Consider the following 16,169-nt stretch of genomic DNA (forward strand, 5'->3'; position numbering starts at 1 on the left):
AGTAGCAGCACGGCTCCGGACTGAAGCGCCTAGAACCGCTCGGTCACAACGGCCGGCTAGTGAATGCGGTCCTCGAACATGATGACAGGGATGTGGTTGATACTGGCTCCATTGCGTCGGCTGAGGATTCATGGTGCGAACAGCCCTGTCGGGATGGTCCCATAGACACTCCATTGGGTTTGAATCCGAGGAGTCTGGTGGCCAGAGGAGTACTATAAACTCATCCTTGTGCTCGTACACAGACTAACGTACACTGCGAGCTGCGTGACACGTTGAATTGTCCTGCTGGTAGACGCCACAGTGGCGAGGAAAAACAAACAACATGGGGGTGTGGTACGGTTCCCAGGGATAGATGCGTACTTGTATTGATCCACTGAGCCTTACGCAATGACGAAATCGTTCAGGTAATGCCATGAAAACATTCTCTAGAGCATAACACTCCCCCCTCCGGCCTGGAGCCTTCCGACGATTGTTGCCGTCTGTTTGCTTATGAGATGTTTCACACCACACACAATAATATCCATCTGTCCGATTGAGCGTAAAACGTGATTCACGTGAAAAGGCCACCTGTCTCCACTCAGTAGACGTTAAGTGGCGCTATCGCCGTGTAAATTCTAGCCTTCGTCGCCGTTGAGCAGCAGTTGGCATGGGTATATGAACCAGGCGCCTAGCTGAGGAGGTCCATACGCAGCACCGTTCGCTAAACAGTCGTTCAGGAGACACTGTCGGTAGCCCCTTAGTTCATCTGGGGGGTCGGTTACTCAACATTTGCAATCCTATTCGCCTATACGCATCTCTGCAGCAGTCGTTCACCGCTGTCATTTAGGACCAGTGCTGCACCACAGTTGCCTCGGCGCCGATTTTGGATAGCGTCATTTTGCCATTACGGCATACTCTAACCATGGCGGCAGGCGAACAGTTGACAGACTTAGCCGTTTCGGGAAAGCTTCCACCCTTGGCGTGAAAGCCAACGATCATGACCTTTTGGACGTCAGATAATCGGTCTGTCGCTGCATTACAAGAACGGCTGGACTATTTCCGCCCCCCCAACGTGCTTTATCAGATCTATAACTCGGCACGCGGACTCCCCAGCGTCGATCGCTATCAGTCGGCGCCAGTCGAAGACTTCGTTACTATATGCCGCTGTTGACTGCATTGTCGCCAGTTTTAGCGCTGAGCTATGTTGTCGCAGCCTGTGTTTTGTTTCGCTATTTTGATTGCGACCTTTTCGAAAATGAATGACGATGCGGTTGGCAGTCCATCATAGGCGTTATCTTTTTCCCCAGTTTAGGAAATGAAGCCGGTTATCAGGAGCTCGTAGAAGCTGAAAACACCGGTTTGTGTACTGACAGTACATGGAGGTGGAGCTCGTGCCCCTCCCGCACTCCACCTCTTCCCCCCAGCACGCCCTACCCGCTAGCTCGACTCCCCCTTCCCCCCCCCCCCAAACAGTCAACCCGCTAGCAAAATGCCAAGTTATAGATCGCAAATAGTGTACAGGGCTTACCTGACTGTTTCCCTGGCCAGCACATTCTCCAGTTCTCTGACTCCTTGGGAACATGTGGTCATGGGACGCCGAGAGACTAGCACAACTGACGATCTTCGTCACAGAACTGAAGCAGCATGGAACGACGTACCTGTATCTCTCGTCCAATCTCAGTACAAATCGATCTGGCCGAGCGGTTCTAGGCGCTACAGTCTGGAACCGCGCGACCGCTACGGTCGCAGCTTCGAATCCTGCCTCGGGCATGTATATGTGTGATGTCCTTATGTTAGTTAGGTTTAAGTAATTCTAAGTCTAGGGGACTGATGACCTCAGATGTTAAGTCCCCTAGTGCTTAGAGCCATTCGAACCAAATCACAACACATTTCATCACGCAATCTTCCTACTATAATGTGCAACACTTCGTTATTTTCCTTTCCTGGGGTTGCTGTTTTAGTGGCCAGCAGTACAGTAGTTCCCTGATCTTACTCTGAGTTTGTATTATTGTTTATTTTACTTGAAAAAAATATAGTTCTTGAACGGTTTGGTCCTCTGTGTAAGCATACAGGTGAGTTACGTCGTAGTCCTGAATTGAAATCGCCTCAGGCTGCAGCAGGGCTCGGTGGCGTACGGTCCGGAATGCGACGCACCTGGTGGAAGGACGCGCACCCCGCAGGGCGGGGGATGCCGCCGACGAGATGGAAACCGGCGGCCGCGGCAATGGGAAAGGGAAACCGCGCTGGCCCGTGGAGGGGCGATGTGGGTCACCGGCTATATAGCCGGGCGGGCGGGCGCGCGCCTCACTGCTGTCCGTGGTGTGTGTGTGCGAGCGAGTGCGTCCGGGATGCTGTCCGCCTGAACGGAGCCGCAGGGTGCCGAGACACGCGCGACGACGCCAGCCCGCCCCGACGCCTAGACTCCCGACAACAGCCGACGCGACGACTGAGCGACGAACATGACGACGGCGCAGGTGAGTGGCGCCGAAACGCTGTGGCTCCCGTGTTGTGTTTACTGCCGGACCTGCGTCTACTGCGAGGCGTTAGTGGAACGTTCTTCATCTGTTTTTTCGTAAACGACATGAAGGCACGTGTCTTTGAAGTGGTGAATTATTTCATTAAGTCTGTCTTGTGAAATGGAAGTTCGATTAAATGGGTGAACGACTGCTTCAGATGTTTTGTGTAGGTACAAAAGCGCGGTCGTGCTTTTTCTGAAGAGTTGTGAAAGCCAAAATCAGAAAAAAATGTTCCCGGACATAACTTGAAGTACTTCACGGAAAATTTTCTTGGCATCCCACCTACGAGTTCATCGTCACATATAAATTTCTTGCGACCTCAATAGTTATCCACGACGACTCTGCATTACTTGCAATTGAAATCAGTTTTATCAGTAAAAAATAAAAAACACTGTGAAGTGGTGGTGGTTTTATTACTGCTATGAGACAGTGGCTGCAGTGTTAGTGTGCTTTTGACTCGGTAACGCTGTTACAAAATAATAACCATTGCCCTGACATGCAATTTTTACGAATATGTAGTTCTGTTTAGCAGATTATCACCATTCTCACGGAGACACGTTGTAGCTACAAGTAGGTAATCTTTAGTTTCATGAAGCAAACTCCGTGTTCTAAAGTATAAAACGTAATATCTATTTTGCCCTTTGCTGAGAGGCTTGCCAACACGCGTGATACTACTGATGAGAGATGGTTAATGATAATTCACGATCCAATGCGTTTTTACCTATTATTTGCAAAGATGTATTCAGAGGGCTGTAGTCGAAAAGAGACTGTCAAACATCTAATAACATCATGTTAGTATTTACGTGTGACGAATCGTATAATTCAAACTGCAGTATTGTAAAAGATAAACTTTTCTTACAGTTCTATAAACATTGCCGAACGAAAAAACAAAAATTCGATGTACAAGTCCCATAGTTCATTAACTCAATTAGTAGACATTTGCTCATTTGGGAGTTAGCATTTTTGATAATATCCATTGATAACAAACTTGGGACAGTAACTGCTGCGTTATGTGTGCTCTTGACTACGTATCACTGTTAGAAAAATATTTAATAATGTCCTGAAACTTATATTTCATGTGTGCCGAATAAAAGGCTCCTTAGCAGACAATAACTATTCTCACAGGAAACACAGTGTAGTTATAAATAGGTAAGCTTTAGTTTTATGAAATGAGTCCGGTGTCTCTAAGTAAAACATTTATTTTTTTCCTCTTGTTACTGTGAAGATGTAATCCCAACACAAATGTTACTTATTATAGGAACTTGTTACAAATATTGTACGACACGAAGTAATTTTTGTTAAATTTTGTTCACAAATACACTCTCGATGAACTATACTCAAAATGAGCATAATAAAAAAAGTACTGATTATGTATTAACGTGTACGTGTGAGTACCAGTACACCTGCAACTGCAGAAGTGTAAAAGGAAACTGCGTTATAAATTTTTGGAGTTGGTTAACTTGATGAGAAATGGAGGAATTCGAAGCAAATTTGAGTTTATACTCCTGAGGATTTTCACATTAGCTCCCCATTAACGTGATTCAGTTAACATTTAGATATTACAGTTCCTAAATAATCACCAAAGGAAGTAGCGCAGTGATTAGTACAGTGGACTCGCATTCGGGAGCACAACAGTTCAAATTCGCGTCCGGCCATCCTGATTTGGGTTTTCCGTGATTTCTCTTAATCGCTTCAGGCAAATCGGCGACGGTTCAATTGAAAGGGCACGGCAAACTCCCCTCCCCATCTTTCCCTAATCCGATGGGACCGATGACCTCACTGCTTGGTCCCTCTCCCCCAATCAACCAACCGACCTTAACAAAGTATCGTATATTGACAGCTACCGCACCCTCGGAAGTTTTCTAAGTGCAGTGTGTGTTATATGTCAGAATCTGTCCCTCCTATCCCCATTTACAATCAACTGATATTCTGAAAACCATTTAAAAACATCGATAAACTGTTGCTGATCTTCACTAAAATATCGCTGATATCCTTGCCAGCTATGTAACTTCACGCAGGTAGTCTCCGGGAGGAGGGATGAATTTCAGCTTGCCGTGGACATCGAATGCATTACGTGTGCATCATTGGTTAATATTTTACAGTCATTGGAACCAGATTCGTTTGAAGTCTTACTGAAGGACTATTTCGGTAGTTTTCTGAAAACGTGTCGAACAACCATGAAAATCCTATACTGGGCCACATGTAGGGAAGATGCATGGAAACCTGGAAACGTTTCTTTCGTTTTGGTAATGAGAGTGAAATCGGCGGCAATCATTCCAAAATGTTTGTCCTGATTGTCCAATATTGGAAAACGGTACAACGAGGGAGTGCGGCTGAAAAGGTGAAATGCGTGCCGCCACGCAACAAGAGACGGCACTGGGACACTTGGCACTGATCCTGTTTGCAGCCTCAAGGGATTGGGGGGTGGGGGGGGGGGGGCAGCATGGGAGGAGTCGCGAGTTTCATCCCTGGCTTGCTGCCACAACACAGCCGACCCCGTTACCAGCGCTAGGCTGCCAGGACCTTTTCGCTTTCACGGCTATAGCTGACTCACGTTTAATATTCTCTTCCTAAAAGTTTTCTGCTTTTTGTCTATCTATTGATGGATGATTTAGTCAAATCTTGAATGATAATTGGATTAACGGCTGTCTAGCACCCACCTCCATAGGCGAAAGATATTTTTTTTTTTTAAGTGGCTTGAGTCGCTGCCTTAGGCGCGGAAGGACTGGATTCGATACCCAGTACTCCTCGGATTTTTTCTGAGGTAGGAAGGTCTGGTACGGGGTCCATTCATCCTCTTGAGGACAAATGAGGAGCTACTAGAATAAAGAAGCAGCGGCATCACCAGGATTCACGTACTAAAAGTAACAACTGGAGGGAGTGGCGACATGCTCTGATCACATGTCCAACGATCGTATATCGCTCCTCGTACTGCTTTGTGGGAAGCAGTCGGCCAGTCTAAACGCGCTTGAGGCCTAATCCTTGTGTGATGTTTACTTCTTTGCGTTTACAATGCCCAATAAATACTGACTACACATGTGCATCTTCATTTAAGAAGCTTAAATACGAGACGTATTCCGAAAGTGAGGTCCGAATGATCGCGAAACGGAAACCATTGTGAAAATCCGATAAAGCTTTGCCTAATTGTGTTAGACAGTGACATTAGTATGCCCGTTGATCGCATCACGTCTGTCTTTTCAGTTCCGAGCGCACAGTGAGCGCGGGAAGATACTTAGGTAAGAGTGGCTACCGCCAAGTATGATTGCCCGTGAGAGATTTCGCCTGATTATATGCGGCCCACACAATATAACTGTTGTGAGAGTTAATAGCGACTCAAAGATGTGTACCTAGGTAGTCTACTCACAGACAATTGTGTTCAAAATGAAGACATAGTACCAAATAGAGTGGCACTCTGAAAACAGGAGAGACAAGATCTGTACAGATCAACCTTACCGAAAAAATGTACCGTTTAGTAGCATGTGCTTTAAGGAATAGTTAACTTGACTCTGGAGGGACTAGTAGAAACGGAAATTATAGAGGAAGAATGAGACTAGAATACGAAAAATAATAATCGATGGGTGATATATGTATGGAGAGAAGAGAAGAACAGTAGAATATGCAGAGTGATGGAGGACGCCATCAAATCGTTCTGCAGAAAAGAAAAATGACAAAGAAAGAGAAGACGTTCTCCTGAATTAGTGTGCCTATGGAAACGTCGCGTCCGTGCAGCTGACCAAAATATGTCTCTGGGAACAGCCTAAAGAGCTTATTTCGAGCACCTACCTGTCTGTACAGAATTCCGTGGTAGGGCTGTTGCGTATCGTATATTTTCGTTACTGAGTAACAAGTATTCCACGCTGCTGGAAGTGCTGTTTCGTTACTACCTGAAACGTTTCGTTACTCGCATGTTTCATTCCCCGCACGTGGTTCGTGCCCGGCTCTGGCCAAGTCAGTAGTTTTCGCATTCCTCCAGTTCGTTACCCTCAACGCACTGGGAGTAGTGGAAACCTTTCGTTACTCGCCTGTTTCCTTTCCCGTACGTCTTTGTCGGATCACTAGTTTTCATATTTCTCCAATTTCTTACTCTCACAGGAGTAAGTCGTTGGTGATGTGAAGTATTGGATACATTTTCTCATTTACCATGTTTTATTTCCCGTATGCAGTTCAAGACCCGCTCGGGAGGAGTCGGCAATATTCATAGCTCTCCATTCCATCGTTTAACACGCTACGGTTTCCACCGTACAGAAAATTTTCGATTTTTTCCATAGCTCACGGTGTTAAAACGGGGATTGTAGCAGAACTACACGTCAACCTGTTAGAACGCAATTTCCGCCGCTCGGTGACAGTTACGTAGTCGTGCCTTGCCCTTTCATATAGTGGCCTACCCGAGGGCAGCCGTGGCGATTCTGTTTGGAATTAAGTATTTACGTCTGGTCTAGGTAATAAACAATACATACAGACCTTCCTTGTGAATCAGTTTACGTGTTAGTAAAAACCGTATTAAAATTCCTACAATAGTTCCTGAGATGAGCCTTCACATGCAAATAGAAAAACACAGTGGCGGACTTTAATTCATTATATGTAGCGAAGACAACGACTCAACTCTTACGACTCCAGCTGTTACCATTAATGCTACAACAGCCATGGTGACTGCTCATCAGTATGTAGAAAATAAATGATCTCCAAGAAACCGTACCATTTCCAGTCAATGATCGGTTCAGTTGGACTAGAGGACGCAGTCCATACCATGCGAACACAGTTCACACCATCATGGAGTCACCAGCAGCTTGCACAGTGTCTCGTTGCCAACTTAAGTCCATGACTTCGTGGAGTCTGCCCCACATTCAAACCCTACCATCAGCTCTTACCAACTGAAATTTGGACTCATCAGACCAGACCACCGTTTATCAGTGGTCTAGGGTCCAACCGATGTGGTCACGAGCCCAGGAGAGGCACTGCATTCGATGTCGTGCTCTTAGTAAAAGCACTCCCGTCGGTCATCTGCTGCCGTAGCCCATTAACGCCAAATTTCGCATTCCTATCCTAACGGATGCGTTCGTCGTACGTCCGACATTGATTTCTGCGGCCATTTTATGCAGTGTTGCTTGTCTGTTAGCACTAACAACTCTAAGCAAACGCCGCTGCTCTCAGTCGCTAAGTGAAGGCCGTCGACCACTGCGTTGTCCCTGTTGAGAGTAATGTCTGAAATGTGATATTCTCGGGACACTCTTGACACTGTAGATCTTGGAATATCGAATACCCCAACGATTTACGAAATGGAATGTCCCATGCGTGTAGCTCCAACTACCTTTCCGCATTCAAAGTCTGTAAATTCTGTCTGTGCGTCCATATTTACGTCGAAAACCTTTTGACATGAATCACATGAGTACAAATGGTAGCTCCACCATAGATCCCATCAAGGAGGAGAACCATCATGAACGTGAAATGAGTCAAGGTATCCATTAACATGAGACAAAGCGGGACAAAGACATCTTAGAAACTTAATCTGATAACTGCAGTCGCAATAAACTACGAACTATCCACAACTGTCGAGCTTTTTGATATTTCTTATTTATGCATGCTCTAGCTATTATTCTCTCTAATTTTAGCGTTTCCTCTATTCTGTTTTTCTGAGTGAATTTGAAAGGAGCTTCACTTCTGCATATCACCTCTGGTTGAACCACCATCTTACAATGTTTTAATTTTTGAGCTTTTATTTTTTTATTAGTTCTTTCTTGTTACGCAGGTTTCTCTTCCAAGTTGTACTTCATAATTCCTCATGGGAATTTAACGTGTTTCACTATTTTTACTATTATCTGGTGTTACGCGGTTGACTATTAATGGATCTGCTACCATTATTTCCCGAGCACGGGGTCCCGGGTTCGATTCCCGGCGGGGTCAGGGATTTTCACCTGCCTCGAGATGACTGGGTGTTTGTGTTGTCCTCATCATTTCATCATCATCCAGGAAAGTGGCGAAATTGGACTGAGCAAAGGTTGGGACATTGTACGGGCGCTGATAACCACGCAGTTGAGCGCCCCACAACCCAAACATCATCATCATCATCATCATCATACCATTATCTCAGTATTTTCGAATTATATCTAGAATCCTACTTTTCGTGCTATATTTTAAACACTTTTTATTTTATTTCTGGCTTCTTTAATGGTTTTAGCGAATAAGTCATCTGTGAATCCCAGACAATTTATTTTTATTTGACCTTTTTTGGTTCCAATTCTTATATATTTAGGGGTTTCCCCGTACCATTCCCTCGTACTCCAGAGTCCTATTTATATTACATTATTTCTTGACATATAGCATTGTAACCCTGCTACTTGTTTTGTAACTAACAGAGCTTTTCAGTCCCTGAATCTAGATATTCATATAACTTGTAGAAAGAGCGGATAGTGAGGTATGTTCCTGAGTTTCATATGAATTCGTAGAGATTCTCACTGTGTTGATTTATGATAGATGGGAACTTTATGTGATTCGTGCCGGACTATGATTTGCGAATTTTCAAGGTATAAAAGATTTTATTTCCTCCAACAACGCTGCCTTAGGGCTTAACTCCTTCATCTGGATCAGCTTATCAAATTACATTTTCGTTTGATGGCTGCATCCAACAAATAAAAATGTAATGAAATTTACTGACCCATCTGAAGATTAGGATGTAAGCCATCTAAACGCTCCTTGGGAGAAAATAAAAAGTTAGTGACACAGGTAATTGTTTTAATTTACTTTTTGATGTCAGTGGGAACTTTTTGAATGCCTTACTAGCAGAGTATATAACTGTGTTCTGAACCCTGAACAAGGAGACATCGCCTATTTGTACATTATTTTTGTGTCTCGTGTTGTGACTCTGTATCACAGTTCACTTAAAACTGATTTCCATTATCAGCAACAAACACCATTGTGGAACAAATGTATTGAGAAATGATTGTAAGAATTACAAACATCCTTAAAAGACTTGTGCAAGATTTACTGTTATCTCAAAGTCAAAGTGGTTCCACACTCAGGAATTGAGAGTAGGGCAGCAGATGGAGGAACCGTATGTAGCCGCTGTTCGCAAGGTCTTTGTGTAGGTGGTTTGGCGTTACCTCCCCTCGACCTGTTATGAAGTGGCAAGTATGTATCTGTGCCGTGTACAGTGTAGTTTTGAATTTGTGTTGCCATGGATGAAAGAAAGGGAGAGTGTAAAACCCGGTGTGGGCACAAAGCCCACGCCTCTTAAATAGCGCCAGAGAAGGCCGCCTAGTTTAGCGCACCCGTCCGACGGACGCATCAAGACCGACAGTGTCACATACCCTCCCTTCATGTGACACTGCGGGGAGGTTTGGGATTTAATCCAGGACATTGCCGCAAATACAGGTGACTAGGAATCTTTCACCACCAACCCTTCTTTCCTTGCAAGCCAAATGATGGCAGTGCAAATTCCACACCACCAGGAATCGAACCGGCGTACCTCTGACTCGAGCGCCACCCACATGTTTTACGTTTGTGACCATGGCTACGCAGGCGGCTTTACAAATAGTTCAAATGGCTCTGAGCACTATGCGACTTAACTTCTGAGGTCATCAGTCGCCTGGAACTTAGAACTAATTAAACCTAACTAACCTAAGGACATCACACACATCCATGCCCGAGGTAGGATTCGAACCTGTGACCGTAACGGTCGCTCGGTTCCAGACTGTAGCGCCTAGAACCGCACGGCCACTCCGGCTGGCTGCGGCTTTACAGTTATTAACTTTACATAATATTCTTACAGCACGCATTTGCTGAACAAATGATTTGTATACTTCAGATTCACTGCCTTTCAGTGACGAAAGAAATTAGTATCGAACACGTTGCACAGGGTACGTCTCTCGACAACATCGAATAGATCTACTATCTGATAAAAAGTATCTGTACATCCGTAGCTCGCAATTGACCACTAGATGTCACGACAGGTGGACGCCCCCTTATAAAAGGAGAGGAGGAGTATTCTGTTGTCAGTACAGAAACAGTAACTGCTGAAGTGGTCAGTCAGGAGAGTTCAGTGACGTCGGTTGTGGACTAGTCACTGGATGCCAACTGAGTAACAAATCAAACCTTTCTAAAGTTACCTGCCATTATGTATAGTGCCACAGTAACGTTCAGAGCAGGTGGTTTTGTGGTATGGTGGTGTTTTTCGTGGTAAGGTGTGGTCCCCTCACTGCGCTTAGTAAAACTTTAAAAGGCGGATCAGTGCGAACACATTTCATAACGTTGTGTACTCCGTACAGTAGAGAAACAGTTCGGAGACGATGATTGGTGTATAAGGGGCGATCAGAAGTAGAATGCAACCTGACATAAAGCAGTATCCACGAGGCCATAGTTTGTGGACAGTAAACCTGTTTCTAGCATTTGTAGACTTAGAGGAAACTTTTGACATTGTTGACTGGAATACTCTCTTTCAAAGTCTGAAGGTGGCAGGGGTAAAATACAAGGAGCGGAAAGCTATTTACAATTTGTACAGAAACCAGATGGCAGTTATAAGAGTCGAGTGGCATGAAAAAGAAGCAGTGGTTGGGAAGGGAGTGAGACCGGGTTGTAGCCTATCCCCGATGTTATTCAATCTGTATATTGAGCAAGCAGTAAAGGGAACAAAAGAAAAATTCGGAGTAGGCATTAAAATACATAGAGAATAAATAAAAACTTCGAGGGTCGCCGATGACATTGTAATTCTGTCAGAAACAGCAAAGGACTTGGAAGAGCAGTTGAACGGAATGGACAGTGTCTTGAAAGGGGGATATAAGATGAACATCAACAAAAGCAAAAGGAGGATAATGGAATGTAGTAGAATTAAGTCGGGTGATGCTGAGGGAATTAGATTAGGAAATGAGACGCTCAAAGTAGAAAATGAGTTTTGCTATTTGGGGAGCAAAATAACTGATGATAGTCGAAGTAGAGAGGATATAAAATGTAGACTGGCAATGGCAAGGAAAGCGTTTCTGAACAAGAGAAATTTTTTAATATCGAGTTTAGATTTAAGTGTCAGGAAGTCGTTACTGAAACTATTTATATGGAGTGTAGCCATGTATGGAAGTGAAACGTGGACGATAAATTATTTGGACAAGAAGAGAATAGAAGCTTTCGAAATGTGGTGCTACAGAAGAATGCTGAAGATTAGATGGGTAGATTGCATAACTAATGAGGAGGTATTGAATGGAATTATGGAGAAGAGAAATTTGTGGCACACCTTGACTAGAAGAAGGGGTCGGTTGGTAGGACATGTTCTGAGGCATCAAGGGATCACCAATTTAGCATTGTAGGGCAGTGTGGAAGGTAAAAATCGTAGAAGGAGACCAAGAGATGAATACACTAAGCAGATTCAGAAGGATGTAGGTTGCAGTAGGTACTGGGAGATGAAGAAGCTTGCACAGGATAGAGTAGCACGGAGAGCTGCATCAAACCCGTCTCAGGAATGAAGACCACAATAACAACATTCCTGAAATGGACTAGTCTGCTCAGAGACCCGACCTGAAATAAGTGGAATAAATGAGGACGTCGGCCTCGCTCCAGACCTCAAGAGTGTAACATCGCCGGCCGCTGTGGACGAGCGGTTCTAGGCGCTTCAGTCCGGAACCACGCGGCTGCTACGGTCGCAGGTTCGAATCCTGCCTCGGGCATGGATGTGTGTGATGTCCTTAGGTTAGTTAGGTTTAAGTAGTTCTAAGTTTAGGGGACTGATGACCTCAGATGTTAAGTCCCATAGTGGTTAGAGCCATTTGAACCATTCAGTCCAACATCACAGCCTTGTGTGGTTTCGGTTTTTCGGGAAGAATGGGCTGGCATTCCTCCACAGGCACTGACACACTTCACTGAAACCGTCTCCGGGACAGTTCAAGCCGTCATAAAAGCGAATGGTGGACACAACCTATACTGGTGTCAGCAAATTGGTGTCCAAGTACTTTTGATCAGATATAAAAACTTGATTAATTTTCGCTTCGCTACGCTTCCGCGACGCGTAACGAATACTCTGCTACGAATATGCGTCTCGACAACGCCGTACACGTAGGATACAAAATGTAGTCGTTTCTCGCGCAGCCGTATTTCGTGCCACCTGTGCTAGACAGGCGCAGAGGGCTGCCTAATCAGAAGGGGCGCCGGTGGCAGCTGGCAGTGCAGTGCGGATGGCTTTCGCGACGCACGCCCACTGCGCGGCTCATCGGCATTCTGCGCGACCCGCGGCGCCGGCTGCGCCCCGCTGGCTCATCTCCCGGTGAAACTCCGCCCTGGACGCGGGACAACAAAGGCTCTCGTCGGAGAGAGCACAGCACAGCACAGCACAGCGCGGAGAGGCGCGCCGGGGCACGGCCCGCCGCCGGCCGCGCTGCCAAGTCCGCGTCCCCGGCCCGCGTGGCCGCACTTTCGTTGTGCTCCATTCTGTCCACACTGCAGCCGGCGAGCAGCGGCACTTAGCAATGATGACGCTCTCCACCGTACGCCCGGGCTCTCAACAACAGGTCACACGGCTCCGCAAGCCGTCGCCATCGCCTGACTGCCGCATTTTGGACGAATAAGCTGTTGTGGTGTGTCTTTATATCAGATTTTTGTCAACGGTTCAGAGACTCAAACTAGACGAAGGACTGCGGACTGATGAAAGCTTCTTAGTCTCGTAAATAGCTCTGAAAGCAACATTATCTGTGTCGCTGAGTTTCGAGACTTTACCCCCTCATCTTGAAATGCATCAGTGGATCACGTTACACTTGAACCAATGAATTTGAAAAGGCGTCATGTCCACTTTCTTAAAAATTACTTCCACCGGACATAACTGATCTTTATATCTGTATGCAATGTTTTTTACAACAGGGGTCATGTCCCAGCAACAGAGCTGCTCGTTAGATGCGTATTGAGTAAAAGAAAGGATCATGACCATATAAGCAAACTTATAGCAGACTTACTTCAATATGAAAAAGAAAGTAGACGATGTAATGAAAATTCTACAATACATACCTTCCGAGCAGAAACCATTTTATAACAGTATGTTTACTGTTTGTGTTTGTGTGTGTGTGTGTGTGTGTGTGTGTATGTGTGTGTGTGTGTGTGTGTGTGTGTGTGTGTTTGTATGTGTGCGTGCGCGTTTATTCAGTTCGCGTTGTCTGTGAGCACGCACGACATGATTTCTTGACTGTGTCCAGCTGACACAGGCAAAGCGAGTAGCCCTCATGTAGATTTAAGTATTTTAGAAGTAAACAGGTCGTGTTTGTTTGTTTTCAGTTCATATTTTCGTATTACGAAAATATTAGTTTAAATGATGCACCAAATTAAAGTTCTCTCCAAAACGCGTCATTTCCAGTACGGTTCGCTGTGCTAAAGTGTCGAGAGATATGTGGATGGCTATACTTCTTAAGCAATGGGTACATCACTCCGCTGAAAGTATGTATTTACTCTTCGTCTGGATTTGGACTGCTTCGGTGTTTGACTGATGTTTAGGTACAATCTGGGTGGGCCAAGTTCCTTCACTTTCACACTAAGTTTGTGTTCCGAATTTCTGCCTAATAAATTGCACACTAGCTTCATATTGTGCTGTTTTCAGACTCGCAGTGTGTTACAGTTATTCCCAAGTAAATAAAACATACTAGAACCTCGTCACAGTACCCTCACAAAAGAAGCTGCTTACTATCACACTTTGGCACGCAAATGTCGTCAGCATGCAAGAAAATTCTTAGCAACTAAACAGTACATGTCATCTTATTCCATCTAATCATTCGTGAAACCCTCGCTAGGTGGTGTCACTTATGTTACTGGTTTCTAATGCACTGTAGTGAGATATTTACAAACTTAGCTTGCCTCTCCTGCAGCAAATACGGTTGTCGGCGGCTGGAGCAAAAAACCATCTTCAGCAGTACCAAAATATTAACACTGAAAGTCATTCAGTGACGCAACAAAGCATAATGCAGGTATACGAACTTAGGGGTAAGGCAGGAAGGTTCAACCACTCTGTTAGTTCACTTTCTTTGTAATCGGTAAAAGGTAACAGCCACGTGGAAGTTGGTAGTGCACTCTTACGCTGAAAGAAATGAGCTTTCCGGAAGCCATACCCCAGACCTCTGCAACAAGGAGCTATTCGACATTTCAAAATGCAGCCTTACGCTTAGCTTCTTCCTGTTTGAAAAACATCACTCGATACGAAAATTTACAAAAACTATGACTGCCATTATTTAAATCAGTGTGCAAAATATTGCAAATGCACCCTCATAATTTAAGTTCTGTAATTCATTACTGGGAAATATATTTTAATATACATTTTTGGGAGACCTCACCTCAGACACCAACAATGAGCTGCACCTGCTGCAGTGAGACATTATGATTACAGATGAAACATAATAACTTATTTGTAGCAAAATGATGTTTAAGACAGACAACTGTCTGCATCCAGAAACAGAAATTCTCATTTAACGTAGTTGAAGATGAGAATGCAAAACCTTGGAACATATTGTGGAAGAAAATAAAAGTGAAATGGTTCAAATGGCTCTGAGCACTATGGGACTCAACTGCTGTGGTCATAAGTCCCCTAGAACTTAGAACTACTTAAACCTAACTAACCTAAGGACATCACACACATCCATGCCCGAGGCAGGATTCGAACCTGCGACCGTAGCGGTCGTGCGGTTCCAGACTGTAGCGCCTTTAACCGCTCGGCCACTCCGCCCGGCTAAAATAAAAGTGAGTGGCGCAAATAAATGTTTTAATTTACGTCATAAGTAAATACAGTTTCCAAATTTCAGTTTAATATTACATTATCAGGTTACCTATTATAAGCCTTAAATGTGGCGAGAATCGAAAATTTATGCCAGCCTATGATTCGAACAGGGATTTCGTGCTAATGGAGGGCAGGTTATGGCTGTTGGTTTGGCCGCACCTCCACGCCGGAGTCAACCTTTCGTTGTCACTGACGTTTTCACACACACGATCTCCGAACACAACTGTCACAGTCTCAGTTCATTTCGCTCAGCTGATTTCGTATTGCATACCCCTTGTGGCAGGGTAAGCTAGGTCCTCCACCAATTCCACCCCTCCCACGCCCCCCCCCCCCCCCGACCTCTCTCCCCTGGAAATGAACGACCTGGATTTGAAATTAGTTTGAAGCTCGGATCACTTTCAAATCTTCCGCTTCACGGTGCCACACAAACTGAGGACGCCGTCTTCAGTCCCAGTTCTAACTATGACATCACATACCATTTTCGTTCGACTTCATAAAGGCTGCAAGAAACCTGGACGTTCTCAGTTAGGAGGGTTGACTGTGGTGCCCCACGGACGCACAGCACTCTCTGCTGTTAAGAGGACGTCCTTCGTCACGTCTAGAAGAGAACCTGACGGTGAGTGCTCGAAACACTGCTCATGTCTTGACCTCCTGTAGAGGACGCAGTTCGTAGCTTGTTGCCTCCGCTGTGTGAGTACCGTGAATCGGGAGATTTGAAAGTGATCCGATCATCAAACTTATTTAAAATCCAAATGGCACATTTCCCGACGTGGGTTACTTATCAATACATTATCTACTAAGTCCCTTCTACAATTCTCAGAAACCTGTAATACGAGTTGTGAGACATTCAGTACGTGACGCTGTACATGCAGTCTCTCCCAAAAGTGCTCAGCAGTCCACTTACGAAACAAAAAATCATCTGCAGTGCTTGAGATCCTGAGTGATGTAAT

The 16,169-nt window shown here is 45.0% G+C and overlaps 1 protein-coding gene across 1 annotated transcript in view; it reads left to right on the forward strand.

The window, feature by feature from the left end:
- The first annotated feature begins 2,366 nt into the window (after nt 1-2,366).
- Nucleotides 2,367-16,169, forward strand: part of LOC126176415 (uncharacterized) — a 244,685-nt gene continuing 230,882 nt past the window's right edge. Inside the window, exon 1 of the mRNA XM_049923572.1 lies at nt 2,367-2,453. Within this exon, the coding sequence (XP_049779529.1) occupies nt 2,439-2,453 (15 nt within the window). The 5' untranslated portion in view covers nt 2,367-2,438. The remainder of the gene's footprint in view (nt 2,454-16,169) is intronic.

The sequence above is a fragment of the Schistocerca cancellata genome, chromosome 3 (assembly GCF_023864275.1).
Source record: "Schistocerca cancellata isolate TAMUIC-IGC-003103 chromosome 3, iqSchCanc2.1, whole genome shotgun sequence".
Lineage (NCBI taxonomy): Eukaryota > Metazoa > Arthropoda > Insecta > Orthoptera > Acrididae > Schistocerca > Schistocerca cancellata.